The sequence below is a fragment of the Equus caballus genome, chromosome 20 (genome assembly GCF_041296265.1).
Source record: "Equus caballus isolate H_3958 breed thoroughbred chromosome 20, TB-T2T, whole genome shotgun sequence".
Taxonomy (NCBI): domain Eukaryota; kingdom Metazoa; phylum Chordata; class Mammalia; order Perissodactyla; family Equidae; genus Equus; species Equus caballus.
Genome location: NC_091703.1, coordinates 36819142 through 36835628, shown reverse-complemented (window position 1 = coordinate 36835628; position 16487 = coordinate 36819142). Strand labels below are relative to the sequence as shown.

At 46.0% G+C, this 16487-nt stretch overlaps 1 protein-coding gene across 1 annotated transcript; it reads left to right on the top strand.

Moving 5' to 3' along the window:
• Positions 1–153: 153 nt before the first annotated feature.
• TAP2 (transporter 2, ATP binding cassette subfamily B member) lies at positions 154–10826 on the top strand. The gene is made up of 12 exons (XM_001496015.5): positions 154–463; positions 867–1367; positions 1458–1572; positions 3610–3740; positions 4020–4225; positions 7289–7486; positions 7642–7770; positions 8631–8819; positions 9004–9177; positions 9346–9505; positions 9871–10007; positions 10392–10826. The coding sequence occupies exons 2-12, from the start codon at positions 875–877 to the stop codon at positions 10569–10571; spliced, it is 2112 nt and encodes a 703-aa protein (XP_001496065.2). The 5' UTR covers positions 154–463; positions 867–874; the 3' UTR covers positions 10572–10826.
• The last annotated feature ends 5661 nt before the right edge of the window (positions 10827–16487 follow it).

The window sequence follows — 16487 nt, the reverse complement described above, 5'->3', positions numbered from 1 at the left end:
GCGCTTGGATGGGGAAAGAGGGGAGTTCTCAAAACAGATTCAGAGCTTGAGGTAGCAAGAGCTTGAAGGAAGAAAATCCATTGGTTCTCCAGTTACAAAGTATCCCAATCCTTGAAGCAGCTTTATCTTACTTAGTGACAATTTAAAAAAATTGCAGTCTATCGCAGAGTAACTGCTGCGAAGGATGAGAGACTCCCGCGGGCCTGGCAAGCGGGAGCGGGAGCTGGGGGCTCGGTTCGGCGGGCTGCAGGTCTCGCGCGCCCCCCGCTGGCCGCCCCGCCTGGCGGGGAAGCGAAAGCAAAAGCGAAAGCTGCAGGGGCGCGGAGGTGCCAGCTGGGAGAGCAGCGCTAGCGGGCGCCGGGGGGGAGACGAAGTTGAGACCGCGGGAGGGAAGGTCTCCACAGCTCAGTCTCCAGCACTTAACGGAAAGACCTTCGGAGCTGTGGTTCCGAAGCCGCCGCTGGTGAGTTCGTGCGGCTGGAAACCTGGAGCGCTAGCACAGACGCATCGCAGCCCGCCCGCCGCTCCACGCCCCTGCTTCCTGTCCCTCTCGACCCGGAGTTCAGGGGAGCGGGGCAGGGACCGCCTGGCTCTTTGGAACTCTGCGGCGGCAGACGGGGGAGGGGAGTTACTGGAATTCTTTTTAAAGGATGGGGCTCCTGTTGGTCAGGCTTCCCAGCTGCCTCTGACAGGCCGAATGCCTTCTGTCGCAGGAGGGATGTACTAGCGAGCACGGGGTGCCCAGGGGATCTTTCCGGGTAGGACTGGATAAAATGAGAAGCCGATGGACGGGTTGGCAGAGTGGGGTGGGGAGGATAGGGGAGAGGAGTGGGACGTCTCCGTAATTTCTCGTCTTCCACCCGTAGATAACGCCATGCGGCTCCCTGACCTGAGACCCTGGGCCTCCCTGCTGCTGGCGGACTTGGCCTTACTCTGGCTGCTTCAGGGGACCCTGGGGGATCTGCTTCCCCCAGGACTTCCAGGCCTGTGGCTGGAGGGGACCCTGCGACTTGGAGGGCTGTGGTGGCTGCTGAAGCTGGGAGGGCTGCCGGGATTTGTGGGAACAGTGCTGCCCCCACTCTGCCTGGTGACCCCCCTGTTTCTCTGCTTTAGGGCCCTGGTCCCAGGGGCCTTGAGTGCTCCCCCGCTCAGAGTGGCTTCAGCATCTTGGAGCTGGCTGCTAGTGGGGTACGGGGCTGCAGGGCTGAGCTCTGCAGTATGGGCTGTGCTGAGCCCTCCAGGTGCCCAGGAGAGGGAGCGGGGCCAGGAGACCAACAAAGCCTTGATGTGGAGGTTGCTGAAGCTCTCCAGGCCAGACCTGCCTTTCCTCGCCATCGCCTTCTTCTTCCTTGTTCTTGCGGTGTTGGGTGAGTCAGGAGAGGGCCTTGTGATCTGGAGGTGGGGAAAGGCCCTTGGCACCAGCACAACTCATCTGTTATCCTTCCTGCCTCTTTCAGGTGAGACATTGATCCCCTACTATTCTGGTCGTGTGATCGACATCCTGGGAAGTGATTTTGACCCCCATGCCTTTGCCAGCGCCATCTTTTTCATGTGTGTCTTCTCCATTGGGAGGTAGGTGATGGGCCATTGGGTCAGTTTGCTAGCCCCAAATCTTAATAGGGGCCCTCACTTTCCTAACTCTGTTTTCAGACCCTTTTGTGCACAAAGCACAAAACCCTTGAACTAAAATATGCATGTATTTATTCATTCACCATTCTGTTTCATCCATCCATCCATTCATTCCTTCGTTCACCGTATTTATCTAGCATCTTCCAAATTTATAGTACATGATTATAGATACATGTACGAGTGAGTAATATGAAAGGAGTTTATGTGTCAAATGGGATGTCTCTCGGTTCCCTCCCAACATTTCTATCTCTGTGGAATTCCATTTCTCTTTTCTGCCTCCTACCTCCCACCCCTAAGTTAGTTTGTAAAGTTATCCACTTGTCAGGCTGGGCATGTTTCTTCTGTCTTACTCTGAAGCTTATCACCTTTCTTTCCAGCATCTTCACTCTTTTCATCTTCATTTGCTTTTCTCTCTCATTTTAGACATACTCAGGAATCTTCTTTCTACAAACAAACTAACTGCTTTATAGGGGCCGGACTAGGATGAGGTGAGTGGGGCACCTGGGTGCCACGTATTTAAGGAGGTGCTCACTCCTAGGGTGGTGCAGATGCCTCACTTGCCTTACCCTGGTACCAGCTCGCTGCTTGATGCCGCCCCTTTGTTATGGTCATACTTCATTGAGAATGCCTCAAAAACCAATTCTTCATTGTGCCTTCATTCCATATTTGCTACTCTTTGCTGAAACTACTCAAAAGTGAACTTCTTATTGATCAATCCACTGCTTTTAAAAAAAAATATGGGTCCTCAATTCTCTTTGCTTCTCTGTAGCATTTGGCATTAGAATGAACTCTTGTTATTGATTTCTTTCTTCAGTTAGCTTTTATGAACGCCCTTTCTACTTCCCAATCCACTCTACCTCCTCTGGAGAACTTTCCTCTTCTGGACCCTTAAATATGGACTCTCCTCATGACTCAGTTCTTTGATCTTTGAGAGTATTTTTCCTATTGAGCTAACGCAGTGCATCTCTGCAGATGACTCCCAGGTCCATATTTCCATGCCCAGCACCAGTCCTCTAATCCAGTTGCCTCCTTGACATTCCCATTGGATAGCCCACTCTCATCTCACACTCCACCTACCCAGAGCTCCAAATGCATTACTCTCCCTCCTGGTCTTCTTGAAAGTGGCTCCCTTATCTTATTCCCCTTCCTGAAACCATCAGTATCCTAGGCTCCAAGCATCAGCATCATTGATACCTTTCTCATGTTCAAACAGTATCCCTGTTATTTTCTACTTTCAAGGTGTTTCTCCTTTGGCTCCTTTCTCTCCATTCCCACTATGATGACCAAAGTCCAAACTTGCATCATTTTATGTCTGACTACCCCAACAGCCTCCTAACCTTGGGAACTAGATTTCTACTAAAAACACACATTTTGTAAAATACCTGGTTCTGTGCTTTCACATTTTTCCTTTGTTTTATTGTTTTACAATCAATTAGTTAGTCTAAGAGGAATTCTCCAACTCCAGATGGGGGAATAGCATGACTCTAGGGCTTCAGGGAATGAGAGTTCATTGCTGCAGTTCTTACAATGAATTATCTGGGACTAGGAAGAGGGACTTTGGGGCGGTGGGCCGGGGGTGGTGAGGCCAAGACAGAGAGGAAGCCTGGAGGCAGAGCACTGAGGGAGGCCAGGTCAGAAGCAACCATGGGCTATTTCTTTTCACAACATCTGTTCACTTCTATTGTATTCTTCCCTTGTGTCTAGCACAGAGTGAACTCTGTAAATACTCCTGAATTTCTGCACGTCAGGATTGTGTTCCCACATCTAGCGCACCAAGTCCTCTCTTTCCTTCCGCTGTTCCTTCCTGCCCCTCTTGTCTCCCTCTCTTACTTGGTTCTCTTCTGCCTCTTGTGGTATACCTCTCCCAACTTTGTATTTTCTTTTCATTCTGTGAGCTCTTCTCTGCATCTGTCACTCATTCCCTCCTTCTCTACCTCTCTCTCCCCTTCATCCTCCTATTGTCCCCTCCCTACCCTGCAGCTCACTGTCTGCGGGCTGCCGAGGAAGCGCTTTCACCTTCACCATGTCCAGAATCAACTTGCGGATCCGGGAGCAGCTTTTCTCCTCCCTTCTGCGCCAGGACCTTGGTTTCTTCCAGGAGACTAAGACAGGTGGGGCCTGGAATCCAGGTCTGGGCTTCCTCTGGGCATTCCTTGCCCCTCAGTCACCCTCCACCCGCGTGTACACAGCCTCTGCTGCCTGCGTCCGTAGCACCGGGGCCTGGAGCTGTTTTTCTCTCTTTTGCGACAGGGCAATGAGGCAGCTTCCACCGGTCTCGATGCAAGTGAGGGAGGGCATTTAGAGGAGGGGGCTGTGCCAGAGGAGGTCAGGAGGGGGTTTCTGGGGTTCTGTGTTACACATGGTTTCCTCACCTGCTCTGTCCTCCCCAGGAGAGCTGAATTCACGGCTGAACTCGGATACCACCCTGATGAGTTGCTGGCTTCCTTTAAATGCCAACGTGCTGTTGCGGAGCCTGGTGAAAGTGGTGGGACTGTACAGCTTCATGCTCAGCCTGTCACCTCGGCTCACCCTCCTCTCTCTGGTCGACGTGCCTCTCATGATAGCAGCTGAAAAGGTGTACAATGTCCGCCATCAGGTATATGTGGGTGTAGGGAATCACCAAAGAAGAATAAAGCTCTCCCAGAGGTCATCTCTTCTCAGCCCTTAGAGCAGCAATTCTGACAGGCTTAGAAGGTCCATGACTCCCTGGGACCGTACTCAAGTGTGTGTGTGTGTGTGTGTGAGAGAGAGAGAGAGAGTGAGAGAGAGAACGAGTGGGGGAGAGGGAGAGAGAGTGAGAGGGAAGGAGACCAAGTGTGGATTTCTGGGGAGAGGATAAATTTTCATCAGATTTTCAAAGGAGTCTGTAGACACCTTCCCCACAAAAGATTAGAAATGCCATCTTACGAGGTTTTAGGTAAAGAGTTTTCTCTTTTATAATCAACAGAAGGAATTCGGCTGGAGTGTAGAGAAAGTAGAACATGCAGTCAGGAGGTCCTGAGTCTGAATGAATGTCAGCTCCACATTCTCTCTCCCTTTTTCAAAAACTTGTGGTAAAATGTACATAACATAAAATTTACTGTTTAACCATTTAAAAATTTTTTATTTTATTTCTATTATTTATTAAAAATGATTTTATTGAGGTCAGACTGATTATAACATTGTATAAATTTCAGGTGTACATTATTATATTTCAGCTTCTGTATAGACTGCATCGTGTTCACCACCAAAAGTCTAGTTGCCATCCGTCACCATACATATGTGCCCCTTTACCCCTTTCACCCTCCCTCCACCCCCTTTTTCTCTTGTAAGCACCAATCTGTTCTCCTTATATATGTGTTTGTTTATCTTCTACATATGAGTGAAATCATATGGTATTTATCTTTCTCTGACTTATTTCGCTTAGCCTAATATCCTCAAGGTTCATCCTTGTTGTCACAAATGGCACTATTTTGTCTTTTTCACGGCTGAGCAATATTCCATTATATATGTATATACCACGTCTTCTTTATCCATTCATCCAATTGTGGGCACTTTGGTTGCTTCCAAGTCTTGGCTATTGTGAGTAATGCTGCAGTGAACATAGGGGTGCATGTGTCTTTTCCAATTAGTATTTTCTTCTTCTTTGGGTAAATACCCAGAAGTGGAATAGCTAGATGGTATGGTATTTCTATGTTTAATTTTTTTTTTAAAGATTGACACCAGAGCTAACAACTGTTGCCAGTCTTCTTTTCTTTTATTGCTTTTTCTCCCCAAATCCCCCCAGTACGTAGTTGTACATTTTAGCTGTGGGTCCTTCTAGTTGTGGCGTGTGGGGCTTGATGAGTGGTGCCATGTCTGCGCCTAGGATCTGAGCCAGCTGAAGCGGAATGCATGAACTTAACCACTCAGCCATGGGGCCAGCCCCACTATGTTTAATTTTTTGAGAAATCTCCATTCTGTTCTCCATAGTGGCTGCACCAGTTTGCATTCCCACCAGCAGTGTATGAGGGTTCCCTTTTCTCCACACCCTCTCCAACAATTGTTATTTCTTATCTTTTTAATAATAGTCATTCTGATGGGTGTGAGGTGGTCTCTTGTTGTAGTTTTGATTTGTGTTACCCTAACAATTAGAAATGTTGATCATCTTTTCATGTGCCTGTTGGCCATCTGTATATCTTCTTTGGAAAAATGTCTGTTTATAAGCTCTGCCCACATTTTAACCATTTTTAAGTGTGCCATTTCAGTGGCATTAAGTACATTTGTATTCTTGTGCAACCATCACCACCGTCCATCTGCAGAACCTTTTCCTCTTCCCAAATTGAAATTCATGCCAATTAAAAACTAACACCCTATTGCCCCCACCATTCTACTTTCTGTCTCTATGAATTTAACTACTTTAGGTGTCTCATATAAGTGGGGTCATACAGTATTCGTCCTTTTGTGATTGGCTTATTTCACTTAGCATAACGTCTTCAGGGTTCATTCGTGTTGCAGCATGTGTCAGAATTTTCTTCCTTTTTAAAGCTGAATAATATCCATTGATGCATAGACCACAATTTGTTTAACCATTCATCTGTCGATGGACACTTGCTTCTACCTTTTGGCTATTGTGGATAATGCCGCCATGAACATGGGTGTACAAATATTTGTTTAAGTCTTTGCTTTCAATTGTTTTGGATATAAAGAATTCCTGGATTATGTGGTAATTTTAGTTTTAATTGTTTGAAGAGCCACCATACTGTTTTCCACAGTGGCTGCCCCATTTTATAGATTTTACGTCCTCACCAGCAGTACACAAGGGTTTCAATTTCTTCATGTCCTTTTCCAACACGTATTCTCTGTTTGTTTGGTTGGTTTTTTTTGTAATAGCCATCCTAATGGTTGTGAGGTGATATCTCATTGTGGTTTTGATTGGCATTTCCCTGATGATTAGTGATGTTGAACATTTTTTCATGTGCTTATTGGCCATTTTTATATCTTTTTTGGAGAAAAGTCTATTCAAGTTCTTTGCTGATTGGGTTTTTTAAAATTGCTCAGTTGTGGGAGTTCTTCATATGTTCTGGATGTTAACCTCTTATCAGATAGATGATTTGAAAATATTTACTCCTGTTCTGTAGGTTGCCTTTTCACTCTGTTGATGGAGTCCTTTAACGCACACAAGTTTGGAATTTTGATGAAGTCCAATGTATCTATTTTTTCTTTTGTTGCTTGTACTTTTGGGGTCGTATCCAATAAATCATTGCCAAATCTAGTGTCGTGAAGCTTTTCTCCAGTGTTTTCTTCTGAGAGTTTTATGGTTTTAGCTCTTTTGTTGAGGTCTTTGATCCATTTTGAGTTATATCTGCATTACATCTTCAGCGAGCTGTGGCTTCTTAGGAAGACTACCCGTTCTTTTTTCATTCAGACACTGAGGGTGGTGTGAATGACCTCAAATGAAGTTAAAAACAAATAACGTGTGTTTCTTACACTACCTATCCCTGAGAGCTCAGTAATATTTTGTTCCTTCTCTCCTTCACTTTGGTTATTCCTTCCGGAAAGAAATGTAAGGGAGATGGAAAGAGGACAGTTTGATACTTTTAGGTAGATTGGGGGAGCATCCCAAGTGCTGGAATGAGAGATGGGGGTCTGCTGTCTTCTGCCAAACCAACCCCTTGTATCCCCTGCCCCACTTTTCCAGGCAGTGCTTCGGGAGATCCAGGATGCAGTGGCGAAGGCGGGGCAGGTGGTGCGGGAGGCCGTTGGAGGGCTGCAGACTGTGCGCAGTTTTGGGGCTGAGGATCACGAGGTCTGTCGTTATAAGGAGGCCCTTGAACGATGCCGGCAGCTGTGGTGGCAACGAGACCTGGAGCGAGCCATATACCTGCTTCTACGGAGAGTGAGGAAGCTGAGTGGCAGGGACAAAGGGCCAAGGGAAGGGGGCCGGAAAAGCAATGGGAAGCCTGCAGCTGGTACTGAGATCCCTGCTGCTTAATGTCATAGGGGAAGAGTGGGGAGACTCTTTCTGAGCCTCGCCTTCTTCTCCCCTTCCAGATGCTGCACTTGGGAGTGCAGGTGCTGATGCTGAACTGTGGACTGCAGCAGATCCTGGCTGGGGACCTCACTCGGGGCGGGCTGCTCTCCTTTCTGCTCTACCAAGAGGATGTGGGCCACTATGTGCAAGTGAGTCAGGAGCCCATGTGTGGGTTTTTTTTTTTTTTTTTTTTTGGTGAGGAAGATTGGCCCTGAGCTAACATCTGTGCCAGTCTCCTTCTATTTTGTATGTGGGACGCCACCATAGCATGGCTTGATGAGTGGTGTGTAGGTCCCGCCCAGGATCCAAACCCCCAAACTCTGGGCCACCGAAGGAGAGCACACGAACTTAACCACTATGCCACTGGGCTGGCCCCTCATACGTGCTCTTTTTTCCCCCTTTCTTTTTCTTTCTGGCCTTCTGGGCCTTGGGCTTTTTTTGTTTTCCTTAATTATACAAAACAAAACAAAACCTAACTCATTTTTTTATGGAGAATTCCAAACAATGGCAAAACAGAACCAAACCAAACAAAAACCTATTATCAACTTATGGCCACTGTTTCATCTGTGTCCCCACCTACTTCCCCCGACCCATATTATTTTGAAGCAATCCATGATATAGTTTCATCTGTAAATATTTCAGATGAGGTAGGCACAGGGTCTGCTTTAAGGAGTTCCCTGTTTAATCAGGCAAGACAGACCTGTGCACAGGTAACACAAAACCGTAATTGAAAAGGTCCAGGGATAGAAGTAACACTGAAGGCTGTACAGGAGGGAGGAATATGGACTTCTCCATCCTTTACATTGCAAATTGGAACACTGGGGTAGGTATTGGTGCTGCTTTTAAATTCCATCCAAATGGCACATTTAAAGGTAGAGAATCTTTTTTGGATGAGTGAACAAGAAGTGTGGCTGGGGTGGAGTGTGGCAGAGGTGTGTGTGAGGAGTTGGGAAGTCGGTTTCTGTGGAGCTACATCTGATTTGATGACCCCTCCACTCCCGTCTTCCAGACCCTGGTATACATGTACGGGGATATGCTGAGCAACGTGGGGGCTGCTGAGAAGGTTTTTCACTACCTGGACCGACAGCCAAATCTGCCTCCACCGGGAACACTGGCCCCCCCAACTCTGCAGGGACTGGTGGAATTCCAAGATGTCTCCTTTGCTTATCCTAATCGCCCTGACCAGCTTGTGCTCAAGGTATCTGAAGAGGCCATAAGGAGGGAACTTGGGCCCTTTGTTCCCTGCTGCTTATGTGTGACCAGGCATCACAGCCTGTGGATCATTTGCCTCTGAGAAGCAGATCTTACCTGTGATAGAAAGCGAAGGGGAGGGGACCTGAGGGAGAAGAGGCTGGCCCCTAACTCTTTCTTGGCTTTTCTAGGGGCTCACATTCACACTACGTCCTGGTCAGATGACCGCACTGGTGGGACCCAATGGGTCTGGGAAGAGCACAGTGGCCGCCCTGCTACAGAATCTGTACCAGCCCACGGAGGGCCAGCTGCTGTTGGATGGGGAGCCCCTTCCCCAGTATGAACACCATTACCTGCACCAACAGGTGGGTAGGTAGGAAGAAGAGAGAGAGGAGAAAGCAGAGAAGAAGCATGTGTGGAGAGAACATGGGCGATCCATGGGAAGAAACACAAGGAGTCCATTCTGAGGGAGGAGGGAGGGACCCTGCCATGGGGCTTTACACGCTGTCCTCTGCTCTCACCCCTCTGTACAGGTTGCTTTGGTCGGGCAGGAGCCTGTGCTGTTCTCGGGTTCTGTGAGGGACAACATTGCTTATGGGCTGAAGAGCTGCAGTGACGAAGAGGTGATGGCTGCTGCCCAGGCTGCCAAAGCGGATGAGTTCATCAAAGAAATGGAGCATGGACTACAAACAGGTACCTTCACTCAAAACAGAACCTGGAGCTTATTCTTGGGGTGAGGGTTGTGTCCCTGTAACTCAATGTTTCCTGTTTCCTTGCCTTTTCATTGGCTCCCACTTCCTCTCCTTTCCCAGCACCAGGAGCTGTTTAGCCCCTTGTCCTGCTCAGGAGTCTTTGTTCCCAGAGAGCAACGTAGAAGTGGTGCTCCCTCCACACGGGCAGCCCCAGCAGGTCTCCACCCCACCACCCTCCTTAGCCAGGCCCTCATACCTCCTAACTGGTGCTAGTGGAAATACCAGTTGTGCACTTGTTCCTGTTCACGGGGAAGATGTTGTTGTGGTCACTTGTGTCTGAGGAAGGCTATTTCTTGGTCTCTTCAGATGTAGGGGAGAAAGGAAGCCAGTTGGCTGTGGGACAGAAACAATGTCTGGCCATTGCTCGGGCCCTTGTGCGGAACCCACGAGTCCTCATCCTGGATGAAGCCACCAGTGCCCTGGACGTCCAGTGTGAGCAGGCTGTGAGTACTGGGGTGGGAGAGGCGGGGGCCAATGGGACCTGAGGGGTCACGTTTGAAGGATCAGCCTGTGCAGAATCTGGCAGTGGGAGGATGAATGGCTCACTAGTGGAAAGAGTATCTGTGTCTTCTTAGGGCTGGGAAATGGAATGGAGAATACGGTGGTCTGGGAACATTCCTGATTCCTCCATGGCTCCCCTTCCCATCCAGCAGCTGCAATAATCCAGCTGAGAGAGAAGGGCAGTGCAGGCCTTTATCTTTTACTCCTTCCTACATTCTCATGTTTCACACCCTCTTTACCCTAAGCCACAAGAGATGATGCCCAGTTGGGATGTGGTATCCATCCCATTCTTATCTCTCTGAGGCATTATAATCTGCTCCCTTCAGCTGCAGGACTGGATATCCCGTGGGGACCGAACGGTGCTGGTGATCGCTCACAGGCTGCAGACGGTTCAGAACGCTGACCAGATCCTGGTGCTCAGGCAGGGAGAGCTGGTGGATCATGCCCAGCTCATGGAGGGGGAGGACCTCTATTCCCGCCTGGTGCAGCAGTGTCTGGAGGACTGAGGCCGCAGGGACACTGGGCCCTTCTCATGGCTGTCTTCATGACCTGGAGTAGCTCCTGCTTTGAGTTTCCCTGGGGCTGTTCCCCTGGGTAGTTTTTCCTGGAGTTGGAGACATGATGGAGATTTGGACCATGTGTGCTTTCATTGGAGCTGGGAGTGGAGGGCGGGGAGTGCTCCATGTGTCCATGAACCTTATTTCCTTGATGAATGTGGTACTGAGTAGTATACTGTGGCATAATAAATATATTTAAAAATATTTTTTCCTTATTATATAAATAGCACACATTCATATAGGAAAGTAACACTAACCTTTGTTTCACTTTCCAGAGATAATTATGGTTACTGTTTTGCTGGCTATCCTGTCAGTCTTTTATCTGTTCTTTGAGATACACATTAGCCAGTATGATAAATATTCATGAGGTTGCTTTTCCGTGTCCTTTCCCATTCCCACCAGTGTCTGATACTTCAGGTGGAGCTAGGGAAGGACAGAGCACAGTTCCCTAATTAGCAGTGTTAATAAAACATTGATAATAGCTACTGTTTATAGACTTTTAATATAAGTAGGAACTATGCTATGCATTTTTCTTTTTAATCCTTACCCTCAGTCCTACAAGGCTGGTTGTTATTATCCCCATTTTATAGTTGAGGCAACTGAGTCTCAAGAAACCAAATAACTTTCCCAAGGTTACACAGTGGTGGGGTTGGAGTTTGAATCCAGGCCTGAGCCCAGAGTCCATACTCTGAAGCAATAACTTATATGGCATCTTGTGTTCATAATCTCTAATTCATAATCAGATCAAGTAAAGCTGTTTGACTTCTAGTGCCATGTAGCTCTGAATCCATTATCTTCTCTCTCGTTTTGTTAGGACTTTCATTCTGTCTTGGATGATCTTATCTCCAAAGAAGTTTCCTACCATTGGTTCACCTCTTCCAGCCATTCTTCACGAAGTCACTTTTCTTTCTAGAAGGTTCTTAGGATGATGTCACTTCTGCAAAACCCTTCAAGTGCTCTTCATCCCTTTCTGTCAGATCTTCCTCAGAGCACACAAGGGTTTCCAGCCCCGTTGTCATGCCCTTTCCTGTTGCATTAAGCTCCAGCCCGACAAACTTCCTGCCTCCCGATGCCTTTGTGCCTTTGCAGGTGGTGTTTCCTCACCATTCCCTGCACCACCCTCCCTCATGTACCCTAAGTTCTCCCACACGTAACTCCGGGTTCAGGTCTCCAGGAAGCCTTCCCTTTTCTCCTCAGTCTGGAGGAAGTGTCCTTTCCATGTTCTCCTATTGCTTCTGGGCTTGCCTCTTTCACAGCTCTCATTAAACTCTCCTCTCCACCCTCCTTGGTCCTTCCACTAGACCATGAACTCCTGCCGGGGAGGGCCGTATGTCTTATTAAGCTTTATATCTACTGCCTGGCACAGGGCTCTATCCACAGTCGACAGTAAGTAAATGTCTGTTGGATCAATGCATAAATCTCCCTCCTGCACTGTCCTTATTCTCAACCCTCCCTACACACACCAACCACTGCAAACCCAAAGTTGTACATGTTGCTGGTAACTGGGAGGGACTTAGCTTTGAAGGTTCCTATTCCAGGAAAGAGAAACTTTCATAATCCCAGAAATAGCAGGTACTTTCCAGCACTAGCCATGAACTAGCCAGACTTCTGCTGTCTTGGACTTTTTTCTGCCTGGCAACTGTTGGGAGCAGAGCCAGATGAGAGTAGGGAGTTTGTTATGCAGATAAGCCTTTGCCTCATTCTGCTGGCTGCTGCCGGGTGCCCTACACCCGTCTCTCTCCCAAATGTCACTGAGGGTGAAATATGCATTTGGAGAGAGAGAAGCCTGGCCTGACTCATCCTTCTCTCCGCAAAATGTCCTTTTTCTATTTGTCATATGGTAATAATAATTCCTGTATCTCCCAACCTTATGGAAACTATAGCCCTCGTGAGAAGATGATCTGGTAAATTTCTTTGATATCCTCAGCACAATTACATCCATAGATTCATAGGCATCTTAAAAATAATGCAGCAGTCAAATCTTACTTTACAGATAGGGAAACTGGCTTGAAATCACACAGCCTATCAGTGAGAGAGCTGGGGGGAAAACTCAGGCATCCTGATGGGCAGGACAGGAAGATGCAGCAGACCTTGGGATCTTAAGATGTCCCGAAAATTTATCATCTCAGGGCCAACACCCAGGTAAGCCTTACGTCAGGGACACAGAAAAATGTTCCCTGATGGTCAAAGTATTCAACCCAGACAGACTGATCCCCACAAGTGTGGTCTGTCTGGTATTTACAGATATTAGTAATTCTGGTTTGCCCCGGAGTTCTAGTTCTTGCATTCACCTCTTCTACCTGCCAACACCATTTGATGTCCCTGCCCCTTAATCTCCCTTTCTTGTCACTTGCCTTTAGTATCTTTCCCACTCAGTCATGTTTTTTTTTTGTTTTTTTTTTGGAGGAAGATTAGCCCTCAGCTAACTACTGCCAGTCCTCCTCTTTTTGCTGAGGAAGCCTGGCTCTGAGCTAACATCCGTGCCCATCTTCCTCTAGTTTATACGTGGGACGCCTACCACAGCATGGCTGCCGAGCAGTGCCATGTCCGCACCCGGGATCCGAACCAGCGAACCCTGGGCCGCCGAGAAGCGGAACGTGCGAACTTAACCGCTGCGCCACCGGGCCGGCCCCCCAGTCAGTACTCTTTCCTAAGGAAGATGTGAATGGAGAGGGGGAACCTTAGGAAACTCTGATAAATTTCTTCGGAACCCCAAACCATGCCCCACCCTGTCTGCCCTGCCCAGTGTGGAAACAGCCTTGAATTTCAAATCCTTTATGCCCCAGCCCAGTGGGGTAGCCACTTGCAGTCCACATGGCAGTTGTGAATCAAGAGGAGGAAGAGTGGAGTTGTCAGAATTTTGGGAGAAAGAACTAGGGAATAAGGAAAACTGAGATTTCCCCTGTTTTGGGTGCTGCGAGAAAGAAGCACCCATTTGTTTGAGTCTGATGCCATCTAGTGGTCTTAGGAAACACTGGGTTTTCAACCTAGAGTTATGGATTCTAATAATTCAGTAACAATAATAATCATACACTGAGTGCTTTCTGTGTGCTACTATTGTGCTTAGTGCCTGATATGTATCTTCTTACTTTATCTTCAAGATGATCCCATGTGGCAAGTATTACTATCCCAGTTCTAAGAAGGAAAAAATGGAGATTTAGAAACATTTACTAACTTACCTGGGTCACACAGCTAGGAAAAGGTGGACTCTGCCCAGCTTTACTACAAAACTCCTCAAAAGAGCTGCCTATACTCCCTGTATCCACTTACTCTCATACTATTCTCTTTTTTAAAGATACAATTTATTTGAACAGCCAATATATTAATGCGGCTTAAAATTCAAATGGCACAAAAGTTGGAAACTAGGGTTAAAGAGGAAAGACGACTCCCATCCTTCTCCATGGTTGGCCAATACTCCTCGCATAGGCATTCATGTTCCGAGCTTTATGTTTACCCTTCCAGAGAAATTTAATGTATATGTAAGCGTATGTGTATACATAGTCTTGCTCCCTATTTTACAAATAGTGGCTTCCTAAATTCCCTGTTCTGAACTTTACTTTTTAAACTTTAGCAATATATGACTATACGGTATTCTATTTTGTGAAGGTACCATATTTCATTTAGCCTGTTTCCTCTTATTGATGAGCGGTTAAGTTATTGGAAATCTTTTGCTATTGTAATCAATGTCTTGCATAGACATTGTAATACACATGTGCAAGAATATCGCCAGGATAAAATCCTAAAGGGGCAGTCACTGAGTCCAAATGTATATATATTATTAATATTGATAGATATTGCAAAATAGCCTTCATAGAGATTGTATTAATGCACAGGTCCATTAGCAATATATGAGTTTATCTATTTCCCCACATGCTCATCAATGTAGAATATCGTTAACTTTTCAGATTTTGCCAATCTTACGGATAAAAAGTGGCATTATATTATAGCCATCGTTTGATTTTCCTTTATTGCCACTTAAGTCAGAAGGATACTGAACCCAGAAAGAAAAACTGGGATGCAAGAAGCAAAGATGAGAAACACACAAACACACAAAATGATGAGAAAAACCTGTCTAGAATATTGGTAAATCAGAATAAAGGATGAAAAATGACTATAACTATAAAAATCACCAACAATGACTATTAAATTTAAGAACAAGGTGGAATAATTATAAATAATATGAGAACAAGGAGATAAAGTAAAGCATTCTAAAGTCTTTTCCTTGATTGGAAGGAGGGTGGAGGTATTGATTAACTTCCGATGTTGCCAAGTTAGGTACTCATGTTAAAAATGTAGGGGTAACTTTTAACTAATAGAATTTAAAACTCCTCAGCCAGGAGAGGGAAATTAGAGATTACTTTAAAAAATTAATCAAATTAATATGAGTTGAAAAGAGAAAAAAAAAGAAGCAGAGAAAGAACATAACAAAATAGGAAGCACAATATATGATAATAGAAATAAATCCATATAATTTAGTAATCACAATAAATGTAAATGGCTTAAATTTAAAGAATAAATCTCAGATTAGATTAATAATATCACAAAATCTAGTTAGATGTCCTTCATGAGAGTCCCAAAGACAACCTAAAGACATAAAAAGGTTAAAATCAAAAGATGCAATATAATACACAAACTAACATAAGATGACTTGTGTAGTTACATTGATAGCTAAAAATATAATCTAAGGGGCTGGCCGAGTGGTGTACTGGTCAAGTTCAGTGTGCTCCACTTCGGCAGCCTGGGTTCATGGGTTCAGATCCTGGGTGCAGACCTACACCACTCATCAAGCCATGCTGTGGCAGATGAAAGATGGGCACAGATGTCAGCTCAGGGCCACTCTTCCTTGAGCAAAAAGAGGAAGATTGGCAGCAGGTGTTAGCTCAGGGCGAATCTTCCTCACCAAAACATATACATATATCTAGTCTAAGATCGTAGGCATTTGGGGCCTACCCATGGCTGAGTGGTTAAGTTCACACACTCTGCTTCAGCAGCCCAGGGTTTTGCTAGTTTGGATCCTGGGCGTGGACATGGCACCACTCATCAGGCCATACTGAAGTGGCATCCCACATGCTGCAACTAGAAGGACCACCACTAAAATACACAACTATGTACTTGGGGGATTAGGGGAGAAAAAGTAGAAAAGAAAAAAGAAGATTGGCAACAGTTGTTAACTCAGGTGCTAATCTTTAATAAAAAAAGTAAGATTGTAGGCATTAGTAGAGACAAAGATGATCTTAACAATGATAACAAGCAGTCACCAAAACATACTAAAACTGAATCAGTATGCACCTAACAACAAAGTCACAAAATATATAAGAAAATATAGACAGAACTACAAGAAGAAATTGATAAATAGAAACACATTTCTCAGTCATTACAGATTAAGTAGAAAAATAAGTAAGGATATAGAATAAGCTTGCTGATGGCGTTGTCCAGGAGTCAAAAAATATCCCTTAATATTATGTTAAGTGAAATAAGCCAGATAGAGAAATACAATCTCTGTATGACTCCACTCATATGTGGAAGTTAAACATGTAGACAAAGAGAACAGATTAGTGGTTACCAGGGGAAAGCGGGTGGGGGGTGGGCACAAAGGGTGAAGTGGTGCACCTGCAACATGACTGACAAACCATAATACACAACTGAAATTCCACAAGGTTGCAAACTATCATAATCTCAATAGAAAGTTAAAAAAAATCCCTTAAAACTGATAAATCAGGGGGCTGGCCCCGTGGCCAAATGGTTAAGTTCATGCGCTCCGCTTCAGCTGCCCAGGGATTTGCTGGTTCAGGTCCTGGGTGCTGACATGACACTGCTCATCAAGCCATGGTGAGGTGGCATCCCACATGCCGCAACTAGAAGGAC